The 14,052-nt window shown below is 55.4% G+C and overlaps 1 protein-coding gene across 6 annotated transcripts; it reads right to left on the bottom strand.

The window, feature by feature from the left end:
- Positions 1-3,925: 3,925 nt before the first annotated feature.
- NRBP2 (nuclear receptor binding protein 2) lies at positions 3,926-10,791 on the bottom strand. Of its 6 annotated transcripts, XM_068983310.1 has the most exons (18): positions 10,666-10,791; positions 10,084-10,206; positions 9,918-10,019; positions 9,709-9,798; positions 9,530-9,570; positions 9,333-9,427; positions 9,180-9,203; positions 9,026-9,109; positions 8,899-8,954; positions 8,711-8,806; positions 7,617-7,749; positions 7,398-7,500; positions 7,247-7,297; positions 7,029-7,164; positions 6,062-6,115; positions 5,892-5,955; positions 5,733-5,788; positions 5,454-5,641 (listed from the first exon to the last, which is right to left on the bottom strand). In XM_068983310.1, exons 1-18 carry the CDS (start codon positions 10,786-10,788, stop codon positions 5,573-5,575), a joined length of 1,500 nt encoding a protein of 499 aa, XP_068839411.1. In that variant the 5' UTR covers positions 10,789-10,791; the 3' UTR covers positions 5,454-5,572. The 6 variants fall into 6 exon arrangements, with proteins under 6 accessions (XP_068839408.1, XP_068839409.1, XP_068839407.1 ...); XM_068983307.1 differs by having other exon boundaries at positions 3,926-5,788; positions 7,617-7,818; XM_068983308.1 differs by having other exon boundaries at positions 3,926-5,788.
- Positions 10,792-14,052: the final 3,261 nt, after the last annotated feature.

The raw sequence follows: 14,052 nt of genomic DNA, 5'->3' as shown, positions 1-14,052 counted from the left end.
AGGCCCTTTCCCCAGCGACGTGGAAGGAAAAAGGAACGCGCTTCCGGTGCGGGGAGGAACAGTTAACGCTCCGGGAAGGGCGCGCGGAAGGGGCGGGGGCGGGGGGGGGGGCGCGCGCCCCCGCCCCGCCCCCGCCCCTGCCCCCGCCCCCCGCCTGCCTGTTAGCGTCCTAGGTCGCCCCTCCCCTCGCCTCTCGCGGCCGCTTTCCCTTCGCTGCTCGGTTTCTCTGTCTTTGCAGGAAAACCCCGAGGCCGGGCACAGACGGCCGGATTCCCTCTAGAGCTGCAGTTGAAAACTGCGGCCAAGAATCGCCTTTTTTCGGACTCAGATTTCGAAATGCCTCTTTGCATCGTATCTCTGAATGTGCCTACCAGTGCATGGTGTGTTCCCTGTTATGGTCGCATTTTCTCTTTCCAAATGGTTCAGGAAACAGTAGTGCATTTTAGCGTCCTAGAGCCACCGACGTAACAGTCTGTAGAACTGCAACCCAAGAGACAGGCTTCTGAACCAATCCCCTGGGAATGGTATGCACTCAGTCCCCTTTGTTCTGAACTATAAAGTTCCAGGTGTCCATCCCTGGCGTTGAGCTGCCCTGGACGTTTATTGCATGCCACACCCAGTCCCAAGACCCTTACTCAGTGAAGCTCAGGCCCTGACGTTGTCAGCTTAGCAACTTTAGCCTGCCTGAGGTAGCAAAGTGTCTTCCCAAAGGAGGCAGGTCTCTTCTCAACCCTGGGAGAGTTAATGTGAAATACAGACACCCTGTTTAAACACGAAAATATTTAACTCATTTACCTTTCCTCTAAAATGATAAGAAAAAGTGCTTCGTTCAGTCATGTCCAACTCTGAGACCCTATGGACCGTAGTCCACCAGGCTCCTGTGTCCATGGGATTCTTCAGGCAAGAATACTAGAGTGGGTTGCCATTTCCTACTCCAGAGAATCTTCCCAACCCAGGGATCGAACTTATATCTCATGTCTCCTACATTGGCAGGCGGATTCTTTATCCCTAGCGCCACCTGGGAAGGTTGCGCCACATTTTTTAAAGGCAGAAACCCCCAAAGACAAAGAGGTGGAATGTTGTGAAGCTGGAGGAAGGTGGACAACAGGGGCTGCTTTAGCATCCTGGAGGTCAAGGTCCAAGAGATGGTTCATATGAGTGCAGTCATGAGGAGGAGATAAGAGCTCCGTCCCTACTGGCAGCGGCTGAGAGGTGAGCTCCAGCAGAGGCACACTTGGAGGGCCTGCCTGTTCTGAAAGTGGGGGAATACATGAGATTCCTGTCTTTCTGCCACCTCCACCCCTGGCTCCCCAATCATGTGCCACTCACAGTCCTCAGAGAGAAGAGCCTGTCTCTGCAGGAGCTCCCAACACACACACACACACAAAATAGACTGGCCGTTGGGAGGTGGGCAGGAGAATGACCTGGCTCCATCCTTGACCTCAAAGCTCACAAGACAATAAGCCCCAACCACTAAGATTCAACGTGACTGGGCAGCCCAGGAATACCACACACCTGAGGGAGAGGAAAACTGGAAAAGGAAAAGGGACTCAGCAGGCCAGAGAGGATGGAAAAAAGAAAAGCTAAAACCATATCCTTAGAGAGATAGGATGTTGCATCAAAGTACATGAACAAGATGCTCTAAAGAAAAACATTCAGCCAGTGAGAAAGCAGTTACAAATGAAAAATATGAGAGGAAAAGGAACAGTGAAACAGAAGTTGCAAGATAAAGTTGAAATCTTCCAGAACGTATAACAATAAAATCATATAGCTAGAAAACACACAATGGAGTACTGTCACACTCGTCAGCACTCTGCAGTACTAGAACCGGCGGGTGCCTCAGAGGCCTCCATAACAGAGGGGTGGGCTGGGACTGGAAGAAGGGCAAAAGCACCACTCCCTGGTGCAGCTTCGCCTGTGAAATCTGGCATTGCTGTGTTCAGAGTGCTAGTGTGCTGGGCACTATTCTCGTTCCTTTTCACAGTTAACTTGTGCAAGCTCACGACCACCCCCATGCAATCTGAACCACTGTCTCAGAAGCAGCTGAGTGCCTCCAGAGCCTCTGCCCCTAGCCTCTCAGAAAATAAGTCCAACATCTAAGTAAGCATTCCAGAAAAGGAAAGGGGAGAAATCAAAATGGCAAAGAAAACTTCTTAGAACTGAAGGGTTGGAATCTCTGGACAACAGATGAAAGAGAAAGTCATATTGAGTTCTTACTGCAGAGCGCAGAGAACTATCAACATATTCAATATCAGGTGATAAACCATAGGGGAAGAGAATACAGAAAAAAACACTTTGCTGTAAAGGAGTAATTAACACAACTTTATAAACTGCTATACTTCAATAAAAAATAATAATGGAAGAAAAGAGAGAAGTTCTACATCAGGACCTCAGATATGCAGATGATACCACCCTTATGGCAGAAAGCGAAGAACTGAAGAGCCTCTTGATTGAAGATGAGAGTGAAAAAGCTGGCTTAAAACTCAACGTTCAAAAAACTAAGATCATGGCATCCAGTCCCATCACTTCATGGTAAATAGATGGGGAAACAATGGAAACAGTGACAGACTATTTTCTTGGGCTCCACAATCACTCTGGACTGGACGATGACTGCAGCCATGAAATTAAAAGACGTTTGCTCCTTGGAAGAAAAGCAATGTCAAACCTAGACAGCGTATTACAAAGCAGAGACATTACTTTGCCTGCAAAGGTCCATATAGTCAAAGCTATGGTTTTTCCAGTAGTCATGTACTGATCTGAGAGCTGGACAATGAAAAAGGCTGAGCGCCAAAGAACTGATTCCTTTGAACTGTGGTGCTGAAGAAGACTCTTGAGTCCCTTGGGCAGCAAGGAGATCAAACCAGTCAATCCTAAAGGAAATCAGTCCTGAATATTCATTGGAGAGGCTGATGCTGAAGCCGAAACTCCAATACTTTGGCCACCTGATGCAAAGAGCCAACTCATTTGAAAAGACCCTGATGCTGGGAAAGATTGAAGGCAGAAGGAGAAAGGGATGACAGAGGAGATGATTGGATGGCATCAGTGACTTGATGGCCATGAGTTTGAGCAAACGCTGGGAGATGGTGATGGACAGGGAGGCCTGGCGTGCTGCAGTCCATGGGGTCACAAAGAGTCGGACAAGACTGAATGACTGAACAACATCAGGACACATCGTTGATAATTTCCAAAGCATTCAGGGAAAGAAAAGATTCAGAGAGAAGACATCGCAAAGGTCAGAACTCAGAAAGGCATGGGAATTCTTAGGACTAGAAGCCCAACTTTGTACCTAGTTACACAAACAAGCAGATGTGAGAGCAGTGAGGGCAACTGCAGACTCCGTAACTGAATCAAGGAGGAGGAAATCATGGGCTCCAGCAGAGAGAAAGGAGGTGCTCCAGGACACTGCTGAAGTCATAGCCCATGCTCACAGCTGGGGCAGTTGGCAGGGTGAGGGGTCCAGGAAAAGATGGAAACAGCAGTTATGCAACAAATCCCAAGTTTGAGAGGAGGTTCACACTTCTGCAGGAGAATCTAGGGAGGAATTAATGACATGTGTGGAAAGCTAAGCCCCCCAAAAGGCAATGATTAACTGCAGGGAAAACAAAAAGTTGTGCAAGAAAGCAAATATTGTCCTAGGACACCTCGTTCTCTGCTGAGACCTGTGGGAGTGAACCTGTAATAGTGCCCATCACATTTAGATGGCGCTGGGTCAAGAGACTGAGGCCAGTGGCCTCCCTTCCCCCCAGAGGACACCGGCAGGTGACACACAATGTAGAAAAATCGATGAAAAGCAGTGAAAGCGTGTGTGTGTGTCCTTGTGAAACATGCATTTTAAATTCCTGAAGAAACAGCTAAGAGTTGAATTTGCAAAGGATCAGAGTTAGACATTGTATTTATTAGTTGTTTATTATTGGCCTAAAAAAAATTCCACTTTTAAAGTAATACATATGTCACTTTGAAGAGATAAAAGTTAAAATGAAAACCTCAACAGACATTAAATGGAGCAGTACTAGTACTGATCCTTTTGAGTTCAGTTTAATCTCCAGTACAATCTGTTATGCATTGGACACTCCCAACTGTTTCAGACGATGCAAAATCAGACAGCTTGGCATCAGGATTTCCAAGTAGATGTGTAAGTTATTTTAAAGCGTAACTTTAAACTGAAAGGTTTAAGAACTTGAATAATTTTGTAGAGTACTGGAACATTTAAAATAACTTGAGATTCACCATATTTGTACATGGAATCTGACATGTCTTGGTAAGGGGTGTTGGTTTGGGGTTTTGGTTGGGGTGGTGTGGCAGGTGGGATGACAAAGATGTCCATGTCCTAACCCCCAGAACCTGGGAATATTACTTTACTTGGTGAAAAGTATTTTGCACATATGATTAAGATTAAGGACCATGAGATGGGAGATTATCCCGGATTATCCAAGTGGACCCAACCTAATCACACAAAGCTTTCCTGGCTGCAGAAAACCAGACACACAGTTCAGGTGATGGGAACCTTGGCCCCATCACTGCAAGGAACTGAATTCCTGCCCAGTGTCCTGCGTGCTCCTGAACCTGCAGGCTGACAACGTGAAGGAGTAGGAAATGGTTTCTCCCCAAGAACCTCCAGAAAGGAGTGACAACACCTTGTTGTTAGTCTGATGGGATCTACGCCAGATTTCTGACCTACAGAACTAATATATGTGTTGGTTTAAGCCACTGAGTTTGTAGTAAAAAACTACGGCAACAACAGAGAACTAATACAGTGGTAGGCTTTTCTTGTTTGACATTTCAAACACTTAGAAACCTGAATGTGCTAAATTTATACATGCGGTTTTAAATGTTCGAGTGATTAATTACGTTTGCAAATGGAGGGGGCACTGATATCCCCAGGACCCAGGGATGTAGCAAGAGTAGGAGGGAGCTGGGGAGGAGCAGGGAGGGCATCTGACATGGACCACTCCGGCCAGGGAACGCGAACAGAGAACAGCTCTTTGTGGGGGCTGCAGGAGCCAGAGAGGGGCTCGGAAGTGGGCCTGCCCTGGATGGGAGGCAGGGGGCAAGAGCCACACGAGCTTCCAGGTCATGGCTACGCCCCTCGCCCAGCACGGTGCCCAACACTTGCAGGTGCTTTACCATCAGTTTAAGGTGGTGGTTCCTCATGTGGGTCAGTGGCACCAACTTGCAATGGAGCGTTTCCCTGGGCACACATCTCTCCAGGGCTGACCCCCTCCCCTCAGCCCCCAGCACTATGCATGGTTCCCTGTGCGGCAGCCCCTTCGTGACCACACGGCCAGGAAATTGTGGAAGCTGACTGCACCGGACATCCTGCTCCTAAGGACACGCAGCAGCTAACCAGTCCCCCAGCACCGGCTCCCTCACCCCTGGTGGGCCGGACCCCGCCACCCTCAGCCCCACCCCAGGGCTGCGGGAGCTATGCGAAGGGAGGTTCTCACTAGCAGGCACACAGGCAGACAGGGACCCTGGTTCCCCACCCAACTGCAGGGGCCAATGCCAAGCTTCCCCAGGGAGCCATGAGGTCGGCTTCCAGGGGGCTTGGCGCCCTGAGGTGTATGGATCAAGGTCACGGCTGAGCTCCACGGTACTTGAGGAAGGTGCTGTCCAGGAAGGCAGCCAGCTTCGGCCGATCGTCCTGCAGGACGGGAGGGAGGCATGGGGGACGGAGGGGCGTGGCCCACCCTGCCGCCCTCCCAGGCTGGCCGCACCCGGCCCGCACACCTCACCTCGTGGACGAAGCCGTAGTGCACCAGCTCGGTGGCCAGGTCTTGGGCACTGTCGGCTGTGGCGGGGTAGGCCGGGGCGTGAGACCCGCAGTGCTGCCTGCCCGCCTCCGCCCCCGCCCGGGGTTCCCCCACAACCGCCGCCCCCGCCCCTCGGCCTACTTGGGAGCAGGTCGTAGGTGAGCTGTCGATGAAGCCGGTCTTCTAGCACCAGGAGCAGAGTGAGCTGAGGAGGCGGAGGCAGGAGGGCGTGGTGGGCTCGGGTCGGCCGGTCCCTCTCCTCCCGCATCTGGCATCTCTGCCGGTGGCAGCCCTCCCAACCCCAAGCTCACGTGCCAGCGCGCCTGGTCCTCACTCCTTTCCAGGTTACACTGCATCTGGATCACCTGCAGGGCAGACACAGGCCAAGGTCACTCAAAGGCTGGACCTCAACCTCTGGCAGCAAGCGCAGATGCTGCCTCAAAGGGGCCAGGCAGGGGTAGTAAAAACCAGAGATGGGAAAAATCTCTAAGGGCAAACTGGAAAGCACATCTCTGCTAGGAACCTGCCGAAATTTTCAGAGGGGTAGATACTGAAGCTGGAGGATGCTTTAGGATGGTTTCACAGGTGGAGAGAACACCTGGACAAGCTGTGGGAAAGGTAGGAAGAGCAAGGTCCTCAGGGACAGGACAGCGGAAGCCCAGGATGCCAGCAAGACCAGGCCTCAGAGTGGGGGGCTGAGGACCCCTGACTGTGCCCCCCCCAACAAGAATTCTGGCTGCGTTGTGGAGGGAAGCCAGCGGCAGGCGACCAGGCAAGGGGCTGGTGCAGCATCCCGGTGGGGAACAGAGGAAGCCCAGATCAGGGCAGTAACCATAGAGACACACCCAAGGCCGAAGCCACGGCCTCTGGAAACCAGTGGGTGTGGACATGGAGAGGGAGAGGGGCTGAGGCTGCCCAGGAGTCCCCTGGCCAGCGGGGAGCCTTGCAGGAGGAGGGACCAGGGGAATCCCAGGGCCTGGGGGCATTGGAGGAAACACCAGGGCACAGATGTCAGGGAATCCGCAGGCCAGGGAGGTGAGTCAGAGCAGTGGCGTGTGCAGGACAATGGCCTGCAGGAGCCTTTCCCTGTGGAACCTCTGGGAGAGGGGTATCTCTCAGCTTGCACTACTGTCCCCCCAGGTTCCACAGAGTGATCAGTCAGGACTTGGCCTCCGTCCGGTAGCCGGGAGGAAAGCTGACCCGGGAGACTTGAAGCCCCCTGGTAAGGGAGCCTGTCTGGGCGGTGGTCAGGTCTGTGCAGCAGGGGTGGAAGCTTACCTTTCTGGTCTCTGAGTCAAAAGGCTCTGGCGTCGGGGTCTTGGCCTTTGGGGCTTCCTCGGGGGGCGGGGCCAGCACACGGGGCAGCCCCAGGGGCCGGGCAGCAGCGAAGTTCATCAGCGGGTAGATCCCATTCCTAGGGACACGGTGCAGGGTGGTGCCGGCTGGCGGCTCAGGCCCGACAGTTGCCCCCTCCCCAGGCTCACTCCAGCCCTCACCTGACGTCCTCCAGGAACTTGTCGAGCTCTAAGCAGGAGACTTCTGAGTACCTGGCGTGGGTGTAAGAAGAACATGAGGATGGCTGGTCCGGCCAGTGGGGCTGAGCTGGCTGGGAGGAGCAGGGAGGCCTCTGGGTTGCAGGTCACTCACCGCCACTGCAGCGGGGGCCGGGGGGGCCGGGGGATCTCCGCCAGGACTGCGTGTGGGTCCATCGCCTTGGTCTTTTCCTCCACCACATTCTCAGGCATGAGGTCTATGGGCCGCGGGAGCACACAGGCGGCAGGCCCTGAAGCATGGGGTCCTGCCAGGCCTTCCTTCTGCAGCCCGACCCCAGGCCCTGGCCCGCCCCCAGGCCGACCTGCCCCTCACACTGGTGCTGGATGAAGCAGTGGGCAGCCAGGAGCTTCAACGAGTGCACCTCGAACAGCACGCGGTGGAAGAGGAGGTTGTGGGCAGAGGGCCGGCGGGCAGGGTCCCGGGCTAGGCAGGAGAGGATGAACTCCTGCGGAGGGGGCGGAAGTGGGTGCAGCCTCTCTGCTCTGGCCCCAAGCCCCTGGGAGCCTCCATGCAGCTTCCGGCACAGGGAGAGGCATCCTGTTAGCCGCCAGGCCAGGACCTGGGTCTTCAGTCAGGACAGTGGAGTCTTCCCGTGGCACGGAGCTGCCTGTGCTTTCCTTCCAGTAGGCACCCCCCGCCCCAGTTTCTGTGGGGGGCCGGCACTGTCATCCCCAAGTGACAGATGAAGACTGCACACTGAGGACGGACACCAGCCCCTGCCTTGGAGCCCAGGGCTGGGCAAAGCGCTGGCAGATCAGCCTGGGCCCCTGAGGTCGGAGCGGCCCAGCCTGAGCCCACCTGCCTGCCCTACTTCTGGTGCTGCGGGTCAGGACCGGCTCTGCAGATGGCCTTGAGGGGTGCCTCCCTTGCCCCACATCCAGGCCCTCACTGCCTCTGGGTCCATCCTGACTCCACGTCTGTCTCAGTCCCACCCAGGCCCCACCACTCCCAGAGGCCATGGGTTAAGCCAGGTAGTCGCTGAAGTCAGGCCACAGAGGTTGTGGCTGCAGCTTCCGAGCATATGCCCTCTGCACCCACCCACCTTGCCCCCTGGCAACTTCTCGGCCCGTCTCCTGAGAGTTTACAGGCAGGCCCGTGGAGTTGGGCAGACCTAGATGCACACTGGCTCCACCATTCACGCTAAAGGCTCTTTGAATCTGTTTCTTTATAAAACTGGCATAAACACTGGACCCACACTGAAAGCATCTTTCTGGGCTCAGAATGTGCCCTCATGCCATCAGGTCTGCCCCAAAACACACCTGCCTGGTAAGGCCCTCCTTTCAGGGGAAGGGCTAGTGCAGCGGACCTGGCTCTGACCTGCGCCATCTGCAGGCCTGCCTGAGGCCCCTCACTGCCCAGCCTGGAACACTGACAGCCAACTCACAGGGGCAGGGCGAGCTGCTTACCCGCATGTTGGGGTCACTCAGTGAGTGCCTGGCACGAGTGATGGCCTCCTCTGTGACCCGGGTGTCCCCGTTGGCCTGGATCTCCAGCACAGCCATCTAGGGGGCGCGGCAAGGTCAGGCAGGGGAGGGACCGGTGGGGCTGGGGGAGCGAGCTGGGAGGAGGGCCCCAGGTGACACTGGGTTAGTACCTCTAGTGCACACATCCCAAAGGAGAAGATGTCCATGGCAGTGCCATCGGCAGCCTCTGAAAGGGGAGAGCAGGTCAGGACGAGTAAGGCGGATACAGGGGGCAGGGTGGGGGCCTCCTGGATTCACCTCCATACTCTGGCGGGAAGAAGTGCAGGTTCCGAGGTTCCTCCCGCTCAACACGGATGGGACTTCGAAGATCGTCAGGGAGCGCTACGAGAGAGCAAGGGGTGAGCAGACCGGGCCTCTCCATGACCCCCCGTCCCCCAGAGTCCCCACACACCGTTGGAGAAGATCCGGTGCCACACTGAGGCAGTCCCCACGGGGAGAAAGAGCAGGTGTCAACGTGACAGGGCACGCAGCGTCATCAGCATTGTGTTCCCAACAGGTCCCACCCGGCCCAGCCTCCCCACCACCCCCTCCTCCCCGCCAGCACCGGAGCCAATCTTGATGAGGCCGTTGTGCTGGATGAAGATGGTGTCGCTGGTCAGGTTTCCATGGATGATGGGGGGGCTGCAGGCGTGCAGGAAGCTGGGAGAAGGGGAGAGCCAGAGGAGCTGGGTCAGGGGTGCCAGGAGGTGGGGTGGACAGGGGAGATCGCAGGCAGGTGTTTGGGCAAGCGCAGGCCCTCACCTGAGTGCAGACAGAATCTGTGTGCACCAGCGCTTCCAGGCCTGGCGACGGATGGACTCCATGAGGTGGGCTCCGAAAGGCAGCTGGGCCCAGCCCTGCCCTGTGCCCCTCACCGTCTCTGTCCCCAACAGCACCCGGACCCCAGCCTGGCCCTGACCCACACCAGCCCACTTGCATACCCTGGCATTCATGGCCTTGTGGTTCTTTTTGGTCTTTTTGAGGAACTGCTTGAGGCTGCCTGACGACACGTACTCTGTGATGAAGATGACCTGCGAGGTGGCAAACTCACGGGCTCCACCAACAGTGGGTGCTCACAGCCACCCCACCCACTGGTGCCCCACCACCCCAAGGTGTGCCCCACCACCCCATGGCGTGCCCAGGGGCTCACCCGCGCTCGGGACTCTGAGGCGTCCAGCCAGTACTTATGCAGCTTGACAATATTGGGGTGGTCTACCAGCGCCAGCTGCTCAAACATGGTCTGGATCTTCTCCTGGGAAGGGGGGTGCAGTCACCAGGATGATGGGGGGGTGGGGGGGTGGGGCAGCGGGCCTTACCTCATGGACCAAGAAGGCCTTCCTGTCAGCGAAGTGCAGCTCGTTCCACACCACCTCCACCCCCTCCTCAGTGTCCATGGCCAGGAATGTGCTCTGGACCCCCGGCATGTTTCCCTGATTCACCTGGGGGTGGGGGTGGGGGCATGAGTGAGGTGGTCGGGGAAGGCTCAGTCCCTGCTCACATCCTATCCACCAGCCAGAGGGTGTGAGGCAGGCACTGGCCTTCCAGGGAGAAGCTGGGGACCCAGGAGAAGAGGCGTGGTGTCCTGGGGCTGGGCTGTGGGGATTTGGGGCATGCTTCGGGTTTTTTTTGAGGATGGTTCCCAGAAGGCTAACAGGTGATCTCAGAGGCATGGGGAGGTGGTCTCGAGAGACTGGCCCTTAAGGAAGAGGGGGTTTCTTACCAGGGCGTGGGGGCCAGGCTAAAGAAGTGCGAGCGCGCATCGAGAAGGAGGCCGCCTGAGCGAGGCTTCGGGCAGGTTCCCGGCCTCCTGGCTCCCTCAGAGTGCGCACGGCCCCGCGTGGCCCCAGGGCCCCTCCACCCGAGGTGGGCGGCGACCCTCCCCGCCCCGCTGTGCCCACCTGCTCCCGCCGCTTCTGCCAGCGGCCGCACGGGCTCTCTTCCAGAATGTCGCTTTCGTCCTCACTCTCGTCCTCCCGTTCCCGCTCCCGGCCCCGCCTCGGCACCAGCTCCGGGGCCGCCATGGCTCGGCCGGTCCAAGCCACCGCCCTGCGCGCGATCCGCCGCCCAGCGCCGCCGCCGCTCTCCGCCCGTCCTGGCCCAGTGCCCAGACGCACAGCTGGAAGCGGAGCTGCCGCCACCACCCCCTCGAGCCCCCACCCTGGTTCTGGGAATTGGGAGGCGCGGGCACGCGGCCGGCCCGGGGGTGGAGCCCGTCTGCCCCGCCGGAGCCGCCTCCCCGGGCCGCAGACGAAGCGGAGGCTCCACGCACAAGGCAGAGCCCTCGCCGCGCCCCGCGAAAGCCCCACCTTTCCCCGCCCCGTGCCCCACCGCGTGGAGCCCCGCCCCGCCCCGCCACACCCACGAATGCCCCGCCCACTTCACCTAGGGCCCCGCCCGCCAGTCCACAGCCCCGCCCCTCCGGAGGCCCCGCCCGCCTGGGTCCCAGCCAGGTTTCTGCTGGGACGCGCAGCTCTCGGCTGCCCAGGGACCAGCCTTAGCCCGGCGACCCGAGCGCGGGGGTTTCCGTGCCCGCCTGAGGCCAGGTCCGTTGGGGCCTCCCCGAACGCGCGCTGAGCTGCGCTCACGGGCTCTGCCCAGCTCTGGAAGCCGCTCGTACTTCCTGCACTGCTTCCGTGCCTCACTCCGTCAAGCACATCGGGAAACCTGACGGTCCCCAGGCTCCCGCCTTGGGGTGAAGACAGCGTGGAGCAGGTCGAGGGGCAGCCCGCGTAGCCCGGGGTTGCACCGCGAGGATCTGAGGTCAGGCCACAGAGAAGCGTCCGTTCCTCCTCGCTTAAGGAACACATGTCTCTATTAAGGAGACAGAAAAATACCCAAGAGGTAGACTGTAATTCTGGGACAGGGGAGCCTGGTGGGCTGCCATCTATGGGGTCACACGGAGTCGGACACGACTGAAGTGACTTAGCAGCAGCAGACTGCAATTCAGTTCAGTTCAGTTCAGTTCAGTCGCTCAGTCGTGTCCGACTCTTTGCGACCCTATGAATTGCAGCATGCCAGGCCTCCCTTGTCCATCACCAACTCCCGGAGTTCACTCAAACTCACGTCTGTAATTAGTGACCCCCAATACTTTCCTGGGCTTCCCTGCTGGCTCAGAGGGTAAAGCGTCTGCCTGCAATGCAGGAGATCCGGTTCGATCCCTGGGTCGGGAAGATCCCCTGGAGAAGGAAATGGCAACCCACTCTGGTACTCTCGAAAATCCCATGGAGAAGCCTGGTAGGCTACAGTCCACAGGGTCACAGAAAATTGGACACGACCGAGCGATTTCACTTCACTTTCACTACTTTCCTACTATCTCCTTCCTCTCACCTGCTGGGTTCCCACTCACCCTTCACTTTCTCTTTCTGGGGAGAAAGGCTGTGGACACATGTACCCACTTGCTCTCAACCCTGAGCTCTAGTGTTTCCAGCTTGGTCCAGAGGCCTTCAGCCCTGCTGGTTTCAGAGTCATCTACAACACCTCACTCCCCACCTTCTGCACAGACTTAACTCCACTGCTGTCATCCTGATGGGACCAGCAAAGCTCCCGCGTTCCACACTCCACTCACCCAAGGTGACCCTGAGAAAATACCACTCACTGCTCAGAACTCTCTATGAAAATGGAGCGAAGACTTGGCCCAATGCCACCTGTGCCAACCAGACACTCTGTGATCAATGTCTGAAGCTCCAGGATCATCCAAGACTAAACCCATGGGAAGCAGAGACCATGCTGGATACAGCTGTATGTCACCTTAGGTTATCAGTGCTTATTGTCCTTGTTTAATATCTTATATTTACAATAAGGAGAGAGAATATTGTGGAGGAACTTTCAAAAAGTTGAAATCAAAGAAGAGAGCTTTGTTGACATACAAACAACTCCTTGTAAACTGTAAAAGCCATGGAGTGGAGTGAGGTACGTGCATGTTCAGTCGTGTTCAACTCAGTGGCCCTAAAGACTGTTGCCTATGAGGCTTCTCTGTCCATGGAATTTTCCAGAAAGAATACTGCAGGGGGTATTGCTCCTACAGGGAATCTTCCAACCCCAGAGCCTGAACCTGCAGCTTCTGCATTGGCAGGCAGATTCTTTACCACTGAGCAACCTGGGAAGCCATTGAAAAGGCCATCAGTTCAGTTCAGTTTAGTAGCTCAGTTGTGTCCAACTCTTTGTGACCCCATGGACCACAGCATGCCAAGCCTCCCTGTCCATCACCAACTACTGGAGTCTACTCAAACTCATGCCCATTGAGTCGGTAATGCCATCCAACCATCTCATCCTCTGTTGTCCCCTTCTCCCACCTTCAATCTTTCCCAGCATCAGGGTTTTTTCAACTGAGTCAACTCTTCACATCAGGTGGCCGAAGTATTGGAGCTTCAGCTTCAACATCAGGACTTCCAATGAACACTCAGGACTGATCTCCTTTAGGATATACTGGTTTGATCTCCTTGCAGTCCAAGGGACTCTCAAGAATCTTCTCCAACACCACAGTTCAAAAGCATCAATTATTCTGCGGTCAGCTTTCTTTATAGTCCAACTCTCACATCCATAAATGACTACTGGAAAAACCACAGTCTTAATGAAACGGACCTATGTTGCAAAGTAATGTTTCTGCTTTTTAATATGCTGTCTAGGTTGGTCATAACTTTTCTTCCAAGGAGTAAGCGTCTTTTAATTTCATGGCTGCAGTCACCATCTGCAGTGATTTTGGAGCCCTAAAAAATAAAGTCAGCCACCGTTTCCACATCTATTTGTCATGAAGTGATGGGACCAGATACCATGTTCTTAGTTTTTTGAATGTTGAGCTTTAAGTCAAAATTTTCACTCTCCTCTTTCACTTTCATCAAGAGGCTTTTCATTTCTTCTTCAGTTTCTGCCATAAGGGTGGTATCATCTGCATATCTGAGGTTATTGATATTTCTCCTGGCAAGCTTGATTCTAGCTTGTGCCTCATACAGCCCAGCGTTTCACATGATGTGCTCTGCACATAAGTTAAATATACATGGTGACAATATACAGCCTTGATGTACTCCTTTTCCTATTTGGAACCAGTCTGTTCTTCCATGTCCTGTTCTAACTGTTGCTTCCTGACCTGCATACAGGATTCTAAAGAGGCAGGTCAGATGGTCTGATTTCCCATCTCTTGAAAAATTTTCCACAGTTTATTGTGATCCACACAGTCAAAGACTTTGGCATAGTCATTAAGCAGAAATAGATATTTTTCTGGAACTCTCCTGCTTTTTCCATGATCCTGTGGATGTTATCAATTTGATCTCTGGTTCCCCTGCCTTTTC

This window comes from Capricornis sumatraensis, chromosome 11 (assembly GCF_032405125.1).
Source record: "Capricornis sumatraensis isolate serow.1 chromosome 11, serow.2, whole genome shotgun sequence".
In the NCBI taxonomy this organism is placed as follows: Eukaryota; Metazoa; Chordata; class Mammalia; order Artiodactyla; family Bovidae; genus Capricornis; species Capricornis sumatraensis.
Note: the sequence above shows the minus strand (reverse complement) of the source record. Positions and strands in the feature narration are given on the sequence as shown.